The sequence below is a fragment of the Mobula hypostoma genome, chromosome 8 (genome assembly GCF_963921235.1).
Source record: "Mobula hypostoma chromosome 8, sMobHyp1.1, whole genome shotgun sequence".
Classification (NCBI taxonomy): Eukaryota; Metazoa; Chordata; class Chondrichthyes; order Myliobatiformes; family Myliobatidae; genus Mobula; species Mobula hypostoma.
This window is the reverse complement of record NC_086104.1, coordinates 94,517,455-94,535,179: the sequence shown is the minus strand read 5'-3', so window position 1 is coordinate 94,535,179 and position 17,725 is coordinate 94,517,455. Positions and strand designations below refer to the sequence as shown.

Below are 17,725 nucleotides of genomic sequence, written 5' to 3'. Positions count from 1 at the left end.
TCCTCTTACAAGACTCCCAGAAGGTTAATTCACAGGTTCAGTTTGTGGTAAAGAAGGCAAATGAAATGTTGGCATTTATTTCAAGGGGAATAGAACATAAAAACAAGGAGATAATGCTAAAGATTTATAAGACTCTAGTCAGGCCGCACTTGGAGTATTGTCAACAGGTTTGGCCCTTTATCTCAGAAAGGATATATTGTCATTGAAGAGAGTCCAGAGGAGGTTCACCAGGATGATTCTGGGAATGAAGGTGTTAACATATGAGGAGTGTCTGGCAGCTTTGGGCCTCTAATCTGGAATTGATGGGAATACATAGGAATCTCATTGAAATCTTCCAATTGTTGAAAGGACTAGATAAGGTGAATGTGGAGAGGATGTTCCCTCTGGTAGGGGTATCCAGAACTAGAGGGCACAGCCTCAAAATTGAGGGGCAAACTTTTCGAACAGAAGTAAGGAGGCTTTTTTTAGCTAAAGAATGGTGAATCTAGGGAATACTCTGCCACAGACTGCGGTGGAAGCCAAGTCCATGGGTATAGTTAAAGTGGAGGTTGACAGATTCCCTTGATTGGTCAGGACATCAAGACATCTGGTCAGAGAGCAGGTGTGCGGGGTTGAATGGGATCTGGGATCAGCCATGATGAATGGCAAAGCGGACTCGATGGGCTGAATGGCCTAATTCTGCTCCTATATCTTATGGGTCTCTGGGTTGTGCATCCAATAATTTAACTGCTACACCACCATGTGCACAGAAGCATGTGATTATATTTCACTGCACCATTCATTCCTGATGGTGTCAGGTTATCATTATCCATGTCTTACAATATTGCCTTGCCCCTTCTTTTTAACTTCTTCTGATTTCTCTACATTTGAAGTCACTCATCCCACTTAGTCTATTTAGGTCTCAGCTCGTAAGGTCCTGATGAAAGGTCTCGGCCCAAAACATCGACTGTTTACTCTTTTCCATTAATGCTGCCTAGCCTGCAGAGTTCCTCCAGCATTTTGTGTGTGTTGCTTTGTCTACTTAGGTTAGGGCTTTGTTTATAGCCCAGGTTGTTCAGTTCCTTGTGTCACACTAACCCAAGCTTGATTTAACTTTTCCAGTGAAACAGTGCTCTTCCCCTCAGTAGCAATTTGACATTTTAGTTTGTAGGTGCTCCAAAGGAAACCCATTGGTCACAAGGAGAACATACAAACTCCATAAACACAGCAACAAGATCAGGACTGAAGTCAAGTCTCTGGCACTGAGTTAGTGACTCTACTAGATGTCCTCCTGTACTATTCCATGGATGACTCACACAATGCAATCAAACCACAATTCACAAGATTATTTACTTTAATTGCAAAATTAGTCAACAACCCTAAACAGTTCAAATATAAGAAACAGAAGCAGATAAAGAGCGGATTACTAAACATTATGTAGAAATGTATTGTAACGTGATCTAAGATACAAATGAATGTAACAATTTGGCATTTTAGTTTCCTTATCAAAACCAACACCAGTTATTTGAACAAACTGTTGAAAAAAACTGCACTGATAAAGTATATTTTAATGATAACGAATAAGTCCATAAACATTACTTGAAACCATACCTTTAATATGCGGATTTCCCTCACAGCTATCTTCTTTATGAAGGGATCATCTTCTGATTCCACAATTATCTTGATGGCTACAGTCTGACCTGTATCCTTGTTTCTGCTTTTGAATATAGCACCATAAGATCCTTCACCGATTTTTACCAGTTTCTCATACCTTTCCATTTGTTTCCAATGAATATTCGGGTATGTTATTTGATTATTGTTGTTACTGTAACTTTACATGCAATTCAAATTAAATTGACCCACATCTTGCAAAGCAAAGCACAGCACAAAAACAAATCTGATACTTTCTACAGAAGCATGTCAGATTGTTTCCAAAGATGAGTCAGCTACCTGCAAATAGAAAGAAAACATGTGAAATCACTGGAGAAACTAGAATCTGCAGATGCTGGAATTTGGAACGAAAAGGAAACTATCAGAGGAACTCATCAGGTTAGGCAGGATCCAAAGAGGGAAGTGGACTCTACAGAAGCTTTCTGACCCGCTAAATTCCTCCAGTTTTCTTTTGTATATAAAATCACTGTGGGCTTCAATTCATCCACTGTTGGAAGAGTACGTACACTCACTCAGAGGCCACTGTATTAGGTATACCTGTACACCTGCTCAGTAATGCAAGTATCTAATCAGCTAATCACGTGGTAGCAACTCAATGCATAAAATCATGCAGATATGGTCAGGAGGTTCTGTTGTTGATCAAAACAGAATATGATGGAGGTCATAGTAACTATTAGCATTAGAGAATAGAAGTTCCAATTGTTCCTTGGTTTCTTTCCTATTTCTGGGCCAGTAGAGTGATGCTTTCTCACAGTTTCAGCAGCCCACCAATGGTGCTGTCCGTGAGGAGCTTACAGCTTCTCCAGGTGTCTACATGGGTTTGCTCACATGCTGATCGTGTTACCTCCCCCGCCCCCCACCCCTGCCCTATGTTGCAGTTGCAGACAGGTGGTGAAGAATCAGAGTTTAATTAATTGGCATGTGAGAGTGAATAGCTTACAGATGAATGAATAAGGGAATGGCACTGATGGGATTCTACTGAGAGAGGCATATATCCCAATAGCTCCTCCAATATTGAAAAGAAATATGAACCACTGCTGGTACTTAAAGTAAATTTTCTTGTCAACTTTGGTCTGCACCTATCACTATTATTCCATTTGTTCTCTCCAGGCATCCTCCTTTCTAATGAAAGATCACTGATTTGGAAGGTCGACGCTCCATGGTTCTGTCCAGCATTTTATGGTTCTGTACCTGATTTCCAGCAACTGCTGTTTTCTTGCCCCAGTATACAGATGTCTGATTACTGCTTTCTTTAGTATTCTCTCAGGAATGTATCCAAGCAATTACTTGCTCAAGATGGAGAGGTGTTTAAAGTCCAGGACATCTCTCTGCTCATGGAGAGGAGAGACAAGATCATAGATAGCATTTCTCTATTCTTAAGGAGCAGCAATATGCTCCTTGGTGGAGCCTCTCTGTTCTTGTAGAATACTCTGGCTGAAATACAGCATCCCTTTGCCAGAGCCAGAGCCTAACCCTTTATTCCTGAAGGGCAGCTACGTGGACATGGGACATCCAGACTGCAGCCCTCCGCACTGCGCTTGAAGGCCAGTGACATGGTCATATGATGAAGGACATCTGTGCGCGTCAGGCTGGCAATGCTGTGGATAAAGATCAGAGAGGAAAAGGGCTGGTGGCCCACCGAGCCACCAAATCCTCCAGGCCTCAGGATTGAAGTCTGTGTGAGCAGGAGGCCTGGGGATCAGTGAGCCCCTAGGTACATGAGTCAGCCAGTCCAGCGTTTGAAGCCTGATGTTCGGGGTCCCGTCATCAGCTGGTCGATGCCAAAGGTTAAAGACCGAAGTCCAGAAGTCTAAGTCTGATGGCCGAAGCCCTCAGTTTATGAATTTGGAGTCCACTAGAGGCCTATAGTTAAGAAGATGGACCGAATGCCTGGGTGTGTGTATGGATGTGGAGGAGGACAAGGTCTTGTTTTGCTGTTGCTGTTTTGTTTCTTGTTGGATTCTGTGTTGTTCTGCCAAGCATTGTGCGTATGCTACGTTGGTGTCAGAGTGTGTGGCAACGTTTGCGTGCTGCCCCCGGATCATCTTTAGGTTTTGCTGGTTGTTAACACAAACACATTTCACTGTATGTTTTGATGTACATGTGATAAATAAATGAATCTGAATGAAGGTATAATCTGCAGGTGTTCACACCTGAAGCTGAAAGCCAATTGATTGGGCCAGCTACCAAAGAGCATTGTTGCACTTAGGCAGATCAAATGTAAAGAGATACTGTAGTACACTGCTAGTAGTGAGACCCTTAAAGTGCTGATGAGCCGGGTCCAAGCTCATAGCTCCCCGATAGTGGCTACACAGATTGATAGGGTGATAAATAAATCACCTGTCGTGCGTTCCTCTTTAGTCAAGAAAATGACTTCAGGAGTCAGGAAGTTACGTTACAGCTTTATAAAACTCTAGTTAGGAAAGATGTGGAGGTGAAGAACTACCCACCGACTTCTTGCCACAGCTTCCCATGTAAACACAGGAGATGCAACACTTGTCCTTTCAACACTTCCCTTTACACCAGGGTTCTGTGAGAGGTTGCTAGGGATTCTGCAAGAGATCGTAACTAAAGAAACTAAACATCACTTCTTGAACTTTGCGCAAACCCAGCGCTCACAGTGGTGGGAAGTGACCGAGCAGCCCCATTCGCAATCTCAAAAGAGGTCTCTCAGCCCAGTATGGCAGTGTGCAGTAGGACCGTGTTTATTTGGTTGAGTCCATTTCAGTAAGCACTGTATTGCAAGGAGGGGAGGACAGTAGGCTGTTGAGGAGAGTAAAGTGCGTTTTCTGAACATTGAATGGACTCACCCAACTTAGGTTGTGACGTTAGTCTCTCCCTCCCAAATTACCTCCCCCAACTTTCCCTTACAACTGACATGGGAGCGAACAAACTCTACTGGTGTAGAAGAAAATTGTTGGGAAATTTTCATTCAAAGACGGTCCACTGTGGCAATTTTTGAAGAGGAGGTGTGAAATTGAAGAAGGGGATTCTAGGCCTAGACCTACAAACAATTCTGATAAGGTTAATGATGAAGAATTACAATCTTCTGAGTCACTTCACTACACTAGTGCATCAACCGACACAAAAAAGTTTGTCTTTACACTGAATGCTACTTATCAATGGATTGTACATGGACTGGTGATCCAAGTTATCCTATTCCATTGTGCATAGTCTGTGGCAAACAACTTACAAATGTAGCAATGATTCCAGCAAAATTGAAAAGAGTCTTAACTACAAATTACAGTCATATGACATGTAAAAGTGTTGATTATTTTAAACAACTGTTGGAATCTCAAAACAAACAGATGAAAGCTTTTGAAAATAAAGTCACAGTCAGTAAAAGGATTCAGGAAGCAAGTTATTTAGTAGCTTTAAGACAAGTTCACTAGAGAATGTTTCAAACACTGTGAAAACCTGGACAAACAGCAAACCAATCTCCCGCTACATACAGAAGTCCGGTGGCTTAGCAGAGGAAGAGTTCTCGTCAAGGTGTTTGAGCTGAAAGGTGAATTGCAGCAGTACTTTCAAGAAAATAGTAGGCCAGATTTTGCTGAGTGCTTTGAAGATGAAGAATGGCTGCAGAAACTAGCCTACGTAGCAGACATTTTTCATATGAACCAGTTGAACAAGTCTCTGCAAGGCCCTGGAGAAAATGTTCCGATTTCAAGTGACAAGATTATTGGATTTAAAAGGAAACTGATCCTTGGAAACATAATTTTGCCAAAGGAAATCTTGAAACGTTTCCACTGCTGCTTGGGCTTGAGATTGAGGAAGGATATTGGAAAGTCTCAAGTCTTATTGAAAGCCACCTGGAAGAACTGCAGAACAAAGTTGAACAGTATTGTTCCTTTCTTTCAACACAAGAGTATGACTGGGTGAGGGCTTCTTTCTCTGAATCTTCTGCTCAGCCTGAGAACTTGACTTTGAGAGAAGAGGAAAAACTTTATGAGCTGCTGTCTGACCATGCATTCAAGATGCGATTTACTGACCTGCCCCTGGATAAGTTCCGGATTGCTGTGAAAAAGAGTATCCTGCCATTCATAAGAAAACAATGAACATTTTGCTGCTGTGTTACCTCTTACACATGTGAGCAAGCCTTTTCTTGTTTCACTGAAAGTTGAAGGTGAAATTCACGTGTGCTTATCTGAAGTTTGGCCCAGAATTGAGAAATTCATTATGTTTGCCTTATGAGTTTTTAAAATTTATGAAAGGGAAAGAAGGGTAAGCAAAAAATTCATTCTCTCCTCAAAAGAGCTTTGACAATTATTCTTGAATTATTATATCTACAACTGTAGATACAATAATTTTTATGCAGGGGGTCCCTGAGATCTGAAAATTATTTCAAAGGTTCCTCCAGGGCAAAAAGGTTGAGAAAGGCTGCTTTACACCATCCAGAGACACAGATATTCCTTCCAAAGTGAAGCCGCCATTCAGGCACACTTCTTCTAATTCAGTGTGTAGCTGTTAGCAGTACGGTCTCCTCTACACACGGATTGGGACGGCTTTGCTGATGTACTTCCAGCTTACAATGGCGACCCTGAACTTTCACATGCATGTCACTTCAGTATCGTCGGAACAAAGGCAAAAATAAACTCACAGAACTGCAAACGTATTTCAAAGAACCGGTCCTTCATGTCTGGGTCAAAAGTTGGCCGTTCTGATGCACGGTTGCCTATTATGCCTCTCTACAGATACTGCCCGACTTCCCGAGTATTTTGGCATTTATTTGTGATTTCCAGCAGCTGCCATGTTTCGGGTAATTCCACTGCAGTGTACCGATGTGAAATAACGAGGTGGAAGTGTTGAGTGTGGGAATTTGCAGCGTTACCCACCTCCGTAGGCCCGCCCGAAACAGCAGTCACCGTAACCACCGCCGGCCGCCATCGCCATCGCCAACGGCCATCTTCCCCGTGGAGGGAGGGAGCGTAACGCGTACCGAAAGGAACGGCCCGCCAGGGCGTCACTCGCGCCTTCAGCCGCGCCGACTGCATTCTGAGCGGCTGTGAGCGCCAAAGGACCAGCGGCGGCCATCCCTCCGTGAGGCGTTTCCCGGGAGACGGCGGATGCTCGAGAGCGGCGGCGAGAGGGAGGTGTGTGGGGATGCATGCAGGGGAGAGGGTGTGAGAGGGAGAGACAGAGAGAGGGAGGGAGTTCACAACTACCCTACTGGAATGCAAGTACGAGTACAGAACATGCAGGAGGAGCTGCACCAGTCTAACTGCTGCGCTTCCTACAGACCCTGGTTGACGGGCCCACTTCTTGCAGCATTTGAGATTTTGCAGTGTTCCAGTGAGCAAATGGAGAGAGGGACATCCAGCCTGTCAAACCAGCCCTACCATCCAATAATAGCATGGTCATGGTCCATTCAGTCTTTCTTTCAACATCTCAGCTCTGTCCCATTTGCCCTCGACTCCCTTGCAATTTAACCAATCGTCCGGTCTCCGCCTTTCTAACATTTAATGGTTCTCTGGGGGAATGAATTACAAATATTCCTCTCACTTAGGAGAGCTTTTCATCTATGCCACCTCTCTGCTGTATTCTAATGTCAACCAATTTCTTCATACATCAACACTTCCATTCCCAGGAATCAACTTCATGAACTTGCTCTGTAAATTGTAAATAAATCCTTCCCTACAAAGGCCAAAACTGTTGGCAGAATTCCAAGTACCTACACCCTGTAAAGTTCAACCCACACTTCTCTATTTAGGTGAATGGAGTGTTGGTCTATTCCATGCCCTCTGCAATATAACAGCAGTCCATCCGCCCAAGTACCTGCTGTATCCTTTTGCCAACTTTGTGTGTTTCATGTGCTGAGGCTCTTAGATTCCTTTGTACCACAACATTTTGCAGTCTCACTCTATTAAATAATTTGCTTCTCATTCGTCCTTCCACTGTGAAAACATTTTCCCATACTCATCTATCAAAGCTGTGTTCATAATACCATAAGATATAGGAGAATTAGCTCATTCGGCCCACTGAGTCTCCTCTTCCATTCAGTCATGGCTGGTATTTGTTTTCAATCTCATCCCCCTTAATGCCTTTTCAGTCCCGAATCTCTTCCCAATGCCTTGGCCTCTGCAGCAACAAATTCATCACACCCTGGCTGAAGATCCCCCTCTCAGTCCTAACAGGACTTCCCATAACTCTGAGCCTTCCACTCTATCCAGTCCTTCTATAATACCCAGGGGAGAGGCAGAAAGTGAAGAGAAAATAGATGGCTAGCACTTGAAAACCAGATAAAAAGGAGCATAAATGATATGAATTCAAATGAAATAAAACTAATAAAAAATGTTTCAAACAGTGTTTATATCAACTATCTACTCAGATTCAATGAGTTCTTAAGTAGTCTGCCTGTATGCAGTAATCAGATGTAGTAGACTAAAAAGCGCAACAGTACATTAAAAAATACATATTGTTATAAATACAAGAGACTCTGCAGATGCAGGAAATGTTGAGTAACACACAAAATGCTGGAGTAACTCAGTAAATCAGACAGGATCTATGGAGGGGAATGTTTCCAGCCAAGACACTTTATTAGGATTGGAAAGGAAGGGGGAGGAAACCATAAGTAGGTGAGGGGAGGAAAAGGAGTATGAGCTGGCAGGTGATGGGTGAGGTGGAAGGTGGGAGGAAGAGGATTGAAGGAGGTGGTGGAAGAGATAAAGGGCTGAAGGAGGAGGAATCTGACAGAATAGGAGAATGGACCACAGGAGAAAGGGAAGAAGAAGGGGTGCCAGAGAGAGGTGTTTGGCAGGTGAAGAGAAGAGGTGAAAGGAGAATAGGGAAAGGAAAAAAGGGGGGAGAAATGATCAGATGTTTGAGAAATAGGTGTCGATGCCGTCAGGTAGGAGATTACCTAGACAGAATGTGAGGTGTTGCTCCTCCAGCCGGAGTGTGGCCTCCACATGGCAATGGAAGCAGCCATGGACTGACATCTCCAGATAGGAAAGGGAAGTCAAGTTGGAATGGGTGGCCACCGGGAGACCCTGCTGTTTACAGTGGACAGAGTGAAGATGCTTGACAAAACAGTCCTCCGTTTTGTCATTCAGTAATACTAAGGTAGTCCTGCACTTCAACTTTTGTGCTCCATTTCCTCTCATTACCATTCGTCTTGAAAACCTATCAAGCCCAGCTTCGAATATTCTATTACTGAAGTAAAGAATTTCAAATATTTATGATTCTGTAATAAGAAGATGCTGTTTATTGACTATACTTCAGCATTTAACACACATTCCTATAGTCCTGATTCATAAGTTACAGAACCTGGACCTCTGTACCTCCCTCTGCAACTGGATCCTCGATTTCCTAACCAGAAGACCACAATCTGTGAGTTTGGAAATAACACCTCCATCTCGCTGACAATCAACACTGACACACTACAGAGATGTGTGCTTGGCCCTCTACTCACTCTACACCCATGACTGCGTGGCTAGGCATTGCTCAAATGCAATCTATAAATTTGCTGATGATGCAACCATTGTTGGCAGAATTTCAGATGGTGATGAAAGGGCATACAGGAATAAGATATACCAGTTAGTTGAGTAGTGTTGCAATAACAACCTTACGCTCAACGTCAGTAAGACCAAAAAGCTGATTGTGGACTTCAGGAAGGATAAGACGAGAGAACACAAACCAATCCTCATAGAGGGGTCAGAAATGGAGAGAGTGAGCAATTTCAAGTTTTTAGGTGTCATGATCTCTAAAGTCCTAACCTGGATGCAAGCCAGCAGCTATATTTCATTAGGAGTTTGAGGAGTTTTGGTCTGTCAACTAAAACACTCAGAAACTTCTACAAATGTATGGTGCAGAGCATTCTGTCAGGCTGCTTGCCGTCTGGTATGGGGGAGAGGAAACTACTGCACAAAGTCAAAGTAAGTTGCAGAAACTTGTAAAATGAGTCAGCTCCATCATGGGTACCAGCCTCCACAGTACCCAAGACACCTTCAAGGAGCGGTGGCTTAGGAAGGCGACATCCATCATTTAGGATCCACACTGCCCAGGACATGCCTCCTTCTCATCGTTACGATCTGGAAGGAGGTTAGAAGCCTGAAGGCACACACTCAGCGATTCAGGAACAACTTCTTCACCTCTGCCACCTGATTTTTAAATGGACATTGAACAGCATCTCACTACTTTTTATGTGTCTTTTCTGCACTACTTATTTTAATTACTCAGCAGACATATATATACTTAATGTAATTCAGTTTTTTTCTATATTATGCATTTTGTTGTACAGCTGCCAGAAACTTAACAAATTTCACAGCATATGATGTGATATTATGCTTGATTCTGATTACATAAGGACCAAAACATTACATTTCAAAAGGAAGTCTCACAAAAGCTCTCAAAGACCTCAGCAGGACTTCCATACTTTCATACTCCAGCCCCCTTAAAATAAAACCTAGATTCTGCATCATGCATTAAACCACAAGATAGAGGAGCAGAATTAGGCCATTTAGTCCATCGAGGCTGCTCTGCCAAGACCTTACCGCTGATTTATTATCCCTCTCAACCCCATTTCTCCTGCCTTATCCCTGTAGCCTTTGACAGCCTTACTATTCAAGAACTTATCTACCCCTGCTTTAAATATACGCAATGTCTTGGCCTCCATAACTGTCTATGGCAATCAATTCCTCAGATACACCACTTTCTAGTGAAATTCGCCCATAAACATTTGCTGGTCTCTCAGAAATAAAAAAGCTTTATTGCCCATCTTCACACTAGTCAATATTTATAGTTTAAACTCTGCCTCCAGTTACTGAACTGGTTTAATTTGCAGTCCCTGGGGACAGGCAGCAGCCAGTGGAGAAGCCCAATGTGGAGCCACAGGTGGCCCAAGGAATATCGATAATTCTGTGACCCAGGGAGTATGTGCATTCTTCAAAATAACAAAGCAGTTCATGATCATATTTTCCATGCACAATCCAACATAGCAAAATAGCATGTTCGTTGTAGTTGGAACTTGCAAATATCCATTGCCCTGTTTGCATGTTTGCATTCCTTCTGGTTACAGCTTAATGCAGAGATGCCATTCATTCAAAAAAACGTAGATTGCATAATTCAGTGTTAAAATGTAAACTATAGAACTATTGTTCTTTATGTTTTCACTGCCCTCTGATTCACCACTCTGGTGATTTGACATTATGTTAAATAGGCAGGTACTGTAAGTGCACAAAGACACGTATTATAAAAATAATCTTGGTTGTCACTGTTGATTAATTCTTAATATATTGCATGGCAATCTGCACGGAAATGTCTTTTGACCCAATTCAGGGCTGCAATTTGGTCACAAGCAAAGCAAAAGGTAACAAATAGATAAACTATTTCAGCCAACGCAAACAGTACTTTCAAAAAAAAAAATTAGGTGTAACCTTTCAATGTAAACCCTTCAAATTTATTTTACAATATATACATAACCAGAAACAATAGAATCTTATCAGTAATTTGGCTAATCAATACAAATCATAACTTTTGTTCCCAATGACCATGATCAAATGAAAACATGGAAATGTATAAAAACGTAACATGACTAACTGTGCAATTATGTTGATAATTTATACAAATATTAGACACTTCAAACTGACTGAGTCGGAAGAAAATTTCTAATACCAATAATGCTTTAGTGCTGAGTGTTTCCCACAAAAATAGTATCTACATGAGGTAGAAACACTTAACTAATTTTTGTTGTGTGTAAAGGAGCATAAAAGAGTTTGGGGAAAATGCTGATGAATGCATGTTGGTTTGGCAAAATGAGGCTTACACAAGGAACAGTTTCAATTAACAAACTGAAATTGGATGTTTCAAACCCCTACCATTTAGAAAAGTTAAGTCCTTGTTTAATTACAAAAATTATTGGCAGCTGAACATGTATAACTGGATGATATTAATGCAATGGTATAGTGTTACATTAAAAGTTTGGATAATTTTATGAACAAGACTTTCTGAAGATTTTGCATGTTGGTACCATGGTTAAATTTAAGCTTTTTTTTAAACAGTGTTTTAATTTTCCCATATACAAAAGATAAGTTGTATTTGCTTTCAAAGTCATGCTAAAATAGGCCACATGACTTCAGAGCAGAGCAGAAAGAAAATTTCTGTATTTAATTGTTGCTCTGTAAAATACAGATGTTACCGGGATAGTAAATGTTTGCTGATTCAATCCAAATTTCTTTGTATGTTTAAAATATGATAATATAAAAGACATCAACAGTCATTAAACAGTGGCACTTTCCTGCTACACTTGAAAATAGGACAATTAAGTCCAAATGGATGCTCCACATATCACTAGGTAACTACATGAATAAAATACATCACATTTTCTCAGCATTACTGTGCAAACTTAATACCAGTGTACTTGCAAGAAATCTGTTAAAATCAACAAGCAAACAAATGAAAAGTTTGGATTACAACTTTCAAGATTATTCCAATTCATGTCTAAATTACACTTTAAAATACAACAGTGTTAGTCAGATGATTACATGGGTATACTGCTTATTTCTTGCTGCAAAATATTTACTAAATCTCAACAGAGTAAAGGAAAACCCAAATAATTCCTTAAAAGCAGTACCCAAATTAAGTTTTGCATCATGCAAACCTTTCCACATCTGTACAGTAAAGATACTTAACTGTACATCATATGCACTACTATCTACATTAATCTGTGCAGCTTCAACAAGATGAAGAACGCACTGGAAAACTACACATTTATGTACATAGATTACATATGGTAAACCAAGCACTTGTGTAGCATTTTGAAATTAAGGTGGCTGTGGCACTTAATGTCCCCCACGTTTGATGCCACAATAAATACACCATTGATTGATTTCTTTATTGTCTATGACATAGACAGTATTGTGACTTTTGATCATTCTCAAACATTCTTCAATGCGAAAGAAACCAGTCCTGAAATTTCTTTTGTGCACTCTCATGCAAAAATCTGACACTAATTAATAGCTGTTTTCATGGCCAGCCAAGATGTACAAGTTACTATTGGCAGTCGGGTTGTCTGTCGGTCTACTTTCCAGCACCACAACTCTATAAAGGAAATACAGAGCATAGTTTATTAAACTTATTTTGTCATTGAATCAACATCCAAGTCAAACTTTATTTAGAAAAACAAAGTACAACTTCCTAGTGGCTTGCCCTTGGTTTCCAGGTTTAACAGACATGTTCCTCCTGCGATACCGAGTTCACATAGTGCAACAGTAATAATCAGGTTATCTGAAAACTCACCATGCAGGGCCCAGAAGACAAAATGGGAAATTGAAATATTCTTAATATTTGCTATCAAGCAACTCATGAAAAGCCGTGTAAGGAGTGAAGACACAACTATCTGTATCGCTCCAGGTTTAATCAGACATCAGCCTTGTCTGTTAGACGATCTTTACAGTACAGGTTGAAAAATGTTAATCAATTTAATTAGCATTAATTAGTGGAGGGGGAGGGGGAGAAGGTGACAGAGGGAGTGGGTGACAGAGAGAGTGTGTGTGACACAAAGAGTGCGACAGAGTGTGTCAGAGAGAGAGAGTGACAGAGAGAGTGTGATGAGAGAGAGAGGGAGTGACAGAGAGAGAGAGGGAGTGACAGAGAGTGTGACAAGAGAGAGAGGGAGTGGGTGACAGAGAGAGACAGAGAGAGAGAGAGAGAGTGTGTGTGACAGAGAAAGAGAGAGAGAGAGAGTGTGACAGAGAGAGAGAGGGAGTGACAGAGAGAGACAGAGAGAGAGAGAGAGAGTGGGTGACAGAGAGAGACAGAGAGAGAGAGAGAGGGAGTGACAGAGAGAGAGTGTGTGACAGAGAGAGAGGGAGTGGGTGACAGAGAGAGAGAGAGAGAGTGTGTGACAGAGAGAGAGAGGGAGTGGGTGACAGAGAGAGAGAGAGAGAGGAAGAGTGACAGAGTGAGAAAAAATGACGGCAAGAGAGAGAGAGTGAGTGAGTGCAACAGAGCAGGGAGGAGGGAAGGGGAGAGAGGGTGACAGAGAGACAGTGAGACAGAGAGAGAGGGAGAGAGAGTGAGAGAGAGAGAGAGACAGAGAGAGAGAGGGAGAGAGAGAGAAAATGACAGAGAGTGAGAAAGAGTGACAGGGAGAGAGGGAAAGAGAGAGAGCAATGGAGAGGGGGTGAGATGGTGACAGAGGGGGAGAGAGAGAGTGACAGAGAGAGAGAGAGAGAGTGACAGAGAGAGAGGGAGTGAGAGAGAGAGAGGGAGTGAGAGAGAGAGGGAGTGAGAGAGAGGGAGTGAGAGAGAGGGAGTGTGAGAGAGAGAGGGAGTGAGAGAGAGAGAGGGAGTGAGAGAGAGTGACAGAGAGAGGGAGTGAGAGAGAGAGAGAGGGGGAGTGACAGAGATAGAGAGGGTGAGAGAGAGTGAGAGAGAGTGACAGAGAGAGAGGGAGTGAGAGAGAGAGGGGGAGTGACAGAGAGAGAGGGGGAGTGAAAGAGAGAGAGGGGGAGTGAAAGAGAGAGAGAGAGGGAGAGAGTGACAGAGAGAGAGGGAGTGAGAGAGAGGGGGAGTGACAGAGAGAGAGAGGGAGTGAGAGAGAGAGAGGGAGTGAGAGAGAGAGAGGGAGTGAGAGAGAGAGGGAGTGAGAGAGAGAGAGACAGACAGAGAGAGAGGGAGAGAGAGAAAATGACAGAGAGTGAGAAAGAGTGACAGGGAGAGAGGGAAAGAGAGAGAGCAATGGAGAGGGGGGTGAGATGGTGACAGGGGAGAGAGAGAGTGACAGACAGAGAGAGAGAGAGAGTGACAGAGAGAGAGAGAGTGAGAGAGAGAGAGAGGGAGTGAGAGAGAGGGAGTGAGAGAGAGAGAGGGAGAGAGAGAGAGGGAGTGAGAGAGAGAGAGGGAGTGAGAGAGAGAGAGGGAGTGAGAGAGAGAGGGGGAGTGAGAGAGAGAGAGGGGGAGTGACAGAGATAGAGAAGGTGAGAGAGAGTGAGAGAGAGAGGGAGTGAGAGAGAGAGAGGGGGAGTGAGAGAGAGGGTGAGCGAGAGAGTGAGAGAGAGGGGGAGTGACAGAGAGAGAGAGAGAGAGGGAGAGAGTGACAGAGAGAGAGGGAGTGAGAGAGAGGGGGAGTGACAGAGAGAGAGAAGGAGTGAGAAAGAGAGAGAGAGGGAGTGAGAGAGACAGAGGGAGAGGGAGTGAGAGAGACAGAGGGAGAGGGAGTGAGAGAGAGGGAGTGAGTGAGAGAGAGAGGGGGGCAGAGAGAGAGAGGGGGCAGTGAGAGAGAGAGGGGGCAGTGAGAGAGAGGGGGCAGTGAGAGAGAGAGGGGGCAGTGAGAGAGAGAGGGGGCAGTGAGAGAGAGAGGGGGCAGTGAGAGAGAGAGACAGAGAGAGAGGGAGTGAGAGAGAGAGAGAGTGAGAGAGAGAGTGACAGAGAGAGGGAGTGAGAGAGGAGTGACAGAGAGAGAGAGGGGGAGAGACAGAGAGAGGGGGAGTGACAGAGAGAGGGGGAATGACAGAGAGAGGGGGAGTGACAGAGAGAGGGGGAGTGACAGAGAGAGAGGGAGTGAGAGAGAGAGTGAGAGAGAGAGAGGGTGAGAGAGAGAGTGACAGAGAGAGAGGGGGAGTGACAGAGAGAGAGGGGGAGTGACAGAGAGAGAGAGAGGGGGAGTGACAGAGAGAGAGAGGGAGTGACAGAGAGAGAGGGGGAGTGACAGAGAGAGAGAGAGGGGGAGTGACAGAGAGAGAGAGAGGGGGAGTGACAGAGAGAGAGGGAGTGAGAGAGAGAGAGGGAGTGAGAGAGAGAGAGGGAGTGAGAGAGACAGAGGGAGTGAGAGAGAGAGGGGGAGTGACAGAGAGAGAGGGGGAGTGACAGAGAGAGAGGGGGAGTGAAAGAGAGAGAGGGGGAGTGAAAGAGAGAGAGGGGGAGTGACAGAGAGAGAGAGAGAGGGAGAGAGTGACAGAGAGAGAGGGAGTGAGAGAGAGGGAGTGAGAGAGAGAGAGGGAGTGAGAGAGACAGAGGGAGAGGGAGTGAGTGAGAGAGAGAGACAGACAGAGAGAGAGGGAGAGAGAGAGAAAATGACAGAGAGTGAGAAAGAGTGACAGGGAGAGAGGGAAAGAGAGAGAGCAATGGAGAGGGGGTGAGATGGTGACAGAGGGGGAGAGAGAGTGACAGACAGAGAGAGAGTGACAGAGAGAGAGAGTGAGAGAGAGACAGGGAGTGAGAGAGAGAGGGAGTGAGAGAGAGAGAGAGGGAGTGAGAGAGAGGGAGTGAGAGAGAGAGAGTGAGGGAGAGAGAGGGCGGGAGTGAGAGAGAGAGAGGGAGTGTGAGAGAGAGAGGGGGAGTGACAGAGATAGAGAGGGTGAGAGAGAGAGTGAGAGAGTGACAGAGAGAGGGGGAGTGACAGAGAGAGAGGGAGTGAGAGAGAGAGAGGGTGAGAGAGAGAGTGAGAGAGAGTGACAGAGAGAGAGACGGAGTGACAGAGAGAGAGAGGGAGTGACAGAGAGAGAGAGGGAGTGACAGAGAGAGAGAGGGAGTGACAGAGAGAGGGGGGGAGTGACAGAGAGAGAGAGTGACAGAGAGAGGGGGAGTGACAGAGAGAGGGAGTGAGAGAGAGAGAGGGTGAGAGAGAGAGTGAGAGAGAGTGACAGAGAGAGAGACGGAGTGACAGAGAGAGAGGGAGTGACAGAGAGAGGGGAGTGACAGAGAGAGAGAGAGGAGGAGTGACAGAGAGAGAGAGATGGGGAGTGACAGAGAGAGAGAGATGGGGAGTGACAGAGAGAGAGAGGGGGGGAGTGACAGAGAGAGAGAGGGAGTGACAGAGAGAGAGAGAGGGGGAGTGACAGAGAGAGAGAGGGAGTGACAGAGAGAGAGGGGGAGTGACAGAGAGAGAGAGAGGGGGAGTGACAGAGAGAGAGAGAGGGGGAGTGACAGAGAGAGAGGGAGTGAGAGAGAGAGAGGGAGTGAGAGAGAGAGAGGGAGTGAGAGAGACAGAGGGAGTGAGAGAGAGAGGGGGAGTGACAGAGAGAGAGGGGGAGTGACAGAGAGAGAGGGGGAGTGAAAGAGAGAGAGGGGGAGTGAAAGAGAGAGAGGGGGAGTGACAGAGAGAGAGAGAGAGGGAGAGAGTGACAGAGAGAGAGGGAGTGAGAGAGAGGGAGTGAGAGAGAGAGAGGGAGTGAGAGAGACAGAGGGAGAGGGAGTGAGTGAGAGAGAGAGACAGACAGAGAGAGAGGGAGAGAGAGAGAAAATGACAGAGAGTGAGAAAGAGTGACAGGGAGAGAGGGAAAGAGAGAGAGCAATGGAGAGGGGGTGAGATGGTGACAGAGGGGGAGAGAGAGTGACAGACAGAGAGAGAGTGACAGAGAGAGAGAGTGAGAGAGAGACAGGGAGTGAGAGAGAGAGGGAGTGAGAGAGAGAGAGAGGGAGTGAGAGAGAGGGAGTGAGAGAGAGAGAGAGAGGGAGAGAGAGGGCGGGAGTGAGAGAGAGAGAGGGAGTGTGAGAGAGAGAGGGGGAGTGACAGAGATAGAGAGGGTGAGAGAGAGAGTGAGAGAGTGACAGAGAGAGGGGGAGTGACAGAGAGAGAGGGAGTGAGAGAGAGAGAGGGTGAGAGAGAGAGTGAGAGAGAGTGACAGAGAGAGAGACGGAGTGACAGAGAGAGAGAGGGAGTGACAGAGAGAGAGAGGGAGTGACAGAGAGAGGGGGGGAGTGACAGAGAGAGAGAGTGACAGAGAGAGGGGGAGTGACAGAGAGAGGGAGTGAGAGAGAGAGAGGGTGAGAGAGAGAGTGAGAGAGAGTGACAGAGAGAGAGACGGAGTGACAGAGAGAGAGGGAGTGACAGAGAGAGGGGAGTGACAGAGAGAGAGAGAGGAGGAGTGACAGAGAGAGAGAGATGGGGAGTGACAGAGAGAGAGAGATGGGGAGTGACAGAGAGAGAGAGAGGGGGAGTGACAGAGAGAGAGGGGGAGTGAGAGAGAGAGGGAGTGAGAGAGAGAGAGAAGGAGTGAGAGAGACAGAGGGAGAGGGAGTGAGAGAGAGGGAGTGAGAAAGAGAGAGAGGGAGTGAGAGAGAGAGAGACAGACAGAGAGAGAGGGAGAGAGAGAGAAAATGACAGAGAGTGAGAAAGACTGACAGGGAGAGAGGG

General features: G+C 44.9%; 2 protein-coding genes across 11 annotated transcripts in view; both read right to left on the bottom strand.

Annotated features, from left to right (window-relative positions):
* LOC134350746 (cyclin-dependent kinase-like 4) overlaps positions 1 to 6,774 on the bottom strand; it is a 74,694-nt gene extending 67,920 nt beyond the window's left edge. For 4 of the 5 annotated variants that reach the window (XM_063056378.1, XM_063056382.1, XM_063056380.1 and 1 more), the window contains exons 1-2: positions 6,486 to 6,774; positions 1,591 to 1,929 (exon numbers count right to left, since the gene is read on the bottom strand). In XM_063056378.1, coding sequence (XP_062912448.1) covers positions 1,591 to 1,758 — 168 coding nt within the window. In that variant the 5' untranslated portion in view covers positions 1,759 to 1,929; positions 6,486 to 6,774. Of the gene's footprint in view, positions 1 to 1,590; positions 1,930 to 2,156; positions 2,189 to 6,485 lie in introns of those variants that run through there. The other variant, XM_063056379.1, reaches the window with a different exon arrangement.
* A 4,243-nt stretch (positions 6,775 to 11,017) lies between these two features.
* Positions 11,018 to 17,725, bottom strand: part of map4k3a (mitogen-activated protein kinase kinase kinase kinase 3a) — a 272,080-nt gene continuing 265,372 nt past the window's right edge. For 4 of the 6 annotated variants that reach the window (XM_063056371.1, XM_063056372.1, XM_063056373.1 and 1 more), the window contains one exon: positions 11,018 to 12,687. In XM_063056371.1, the coding sequence (XP_062912441.1) occupies positions 12,600 to 12,687 (88 nt within the window). In that variant the 3' untranslated portion in view covers positions 11,018 to 12,599. The remainder of the gene's footprint in view (positions 12,688 to 17,725) is intronic. The other 2 variants (XM_063056374.1, XM_063056376.1) reach the window with 1 other exon arrangement.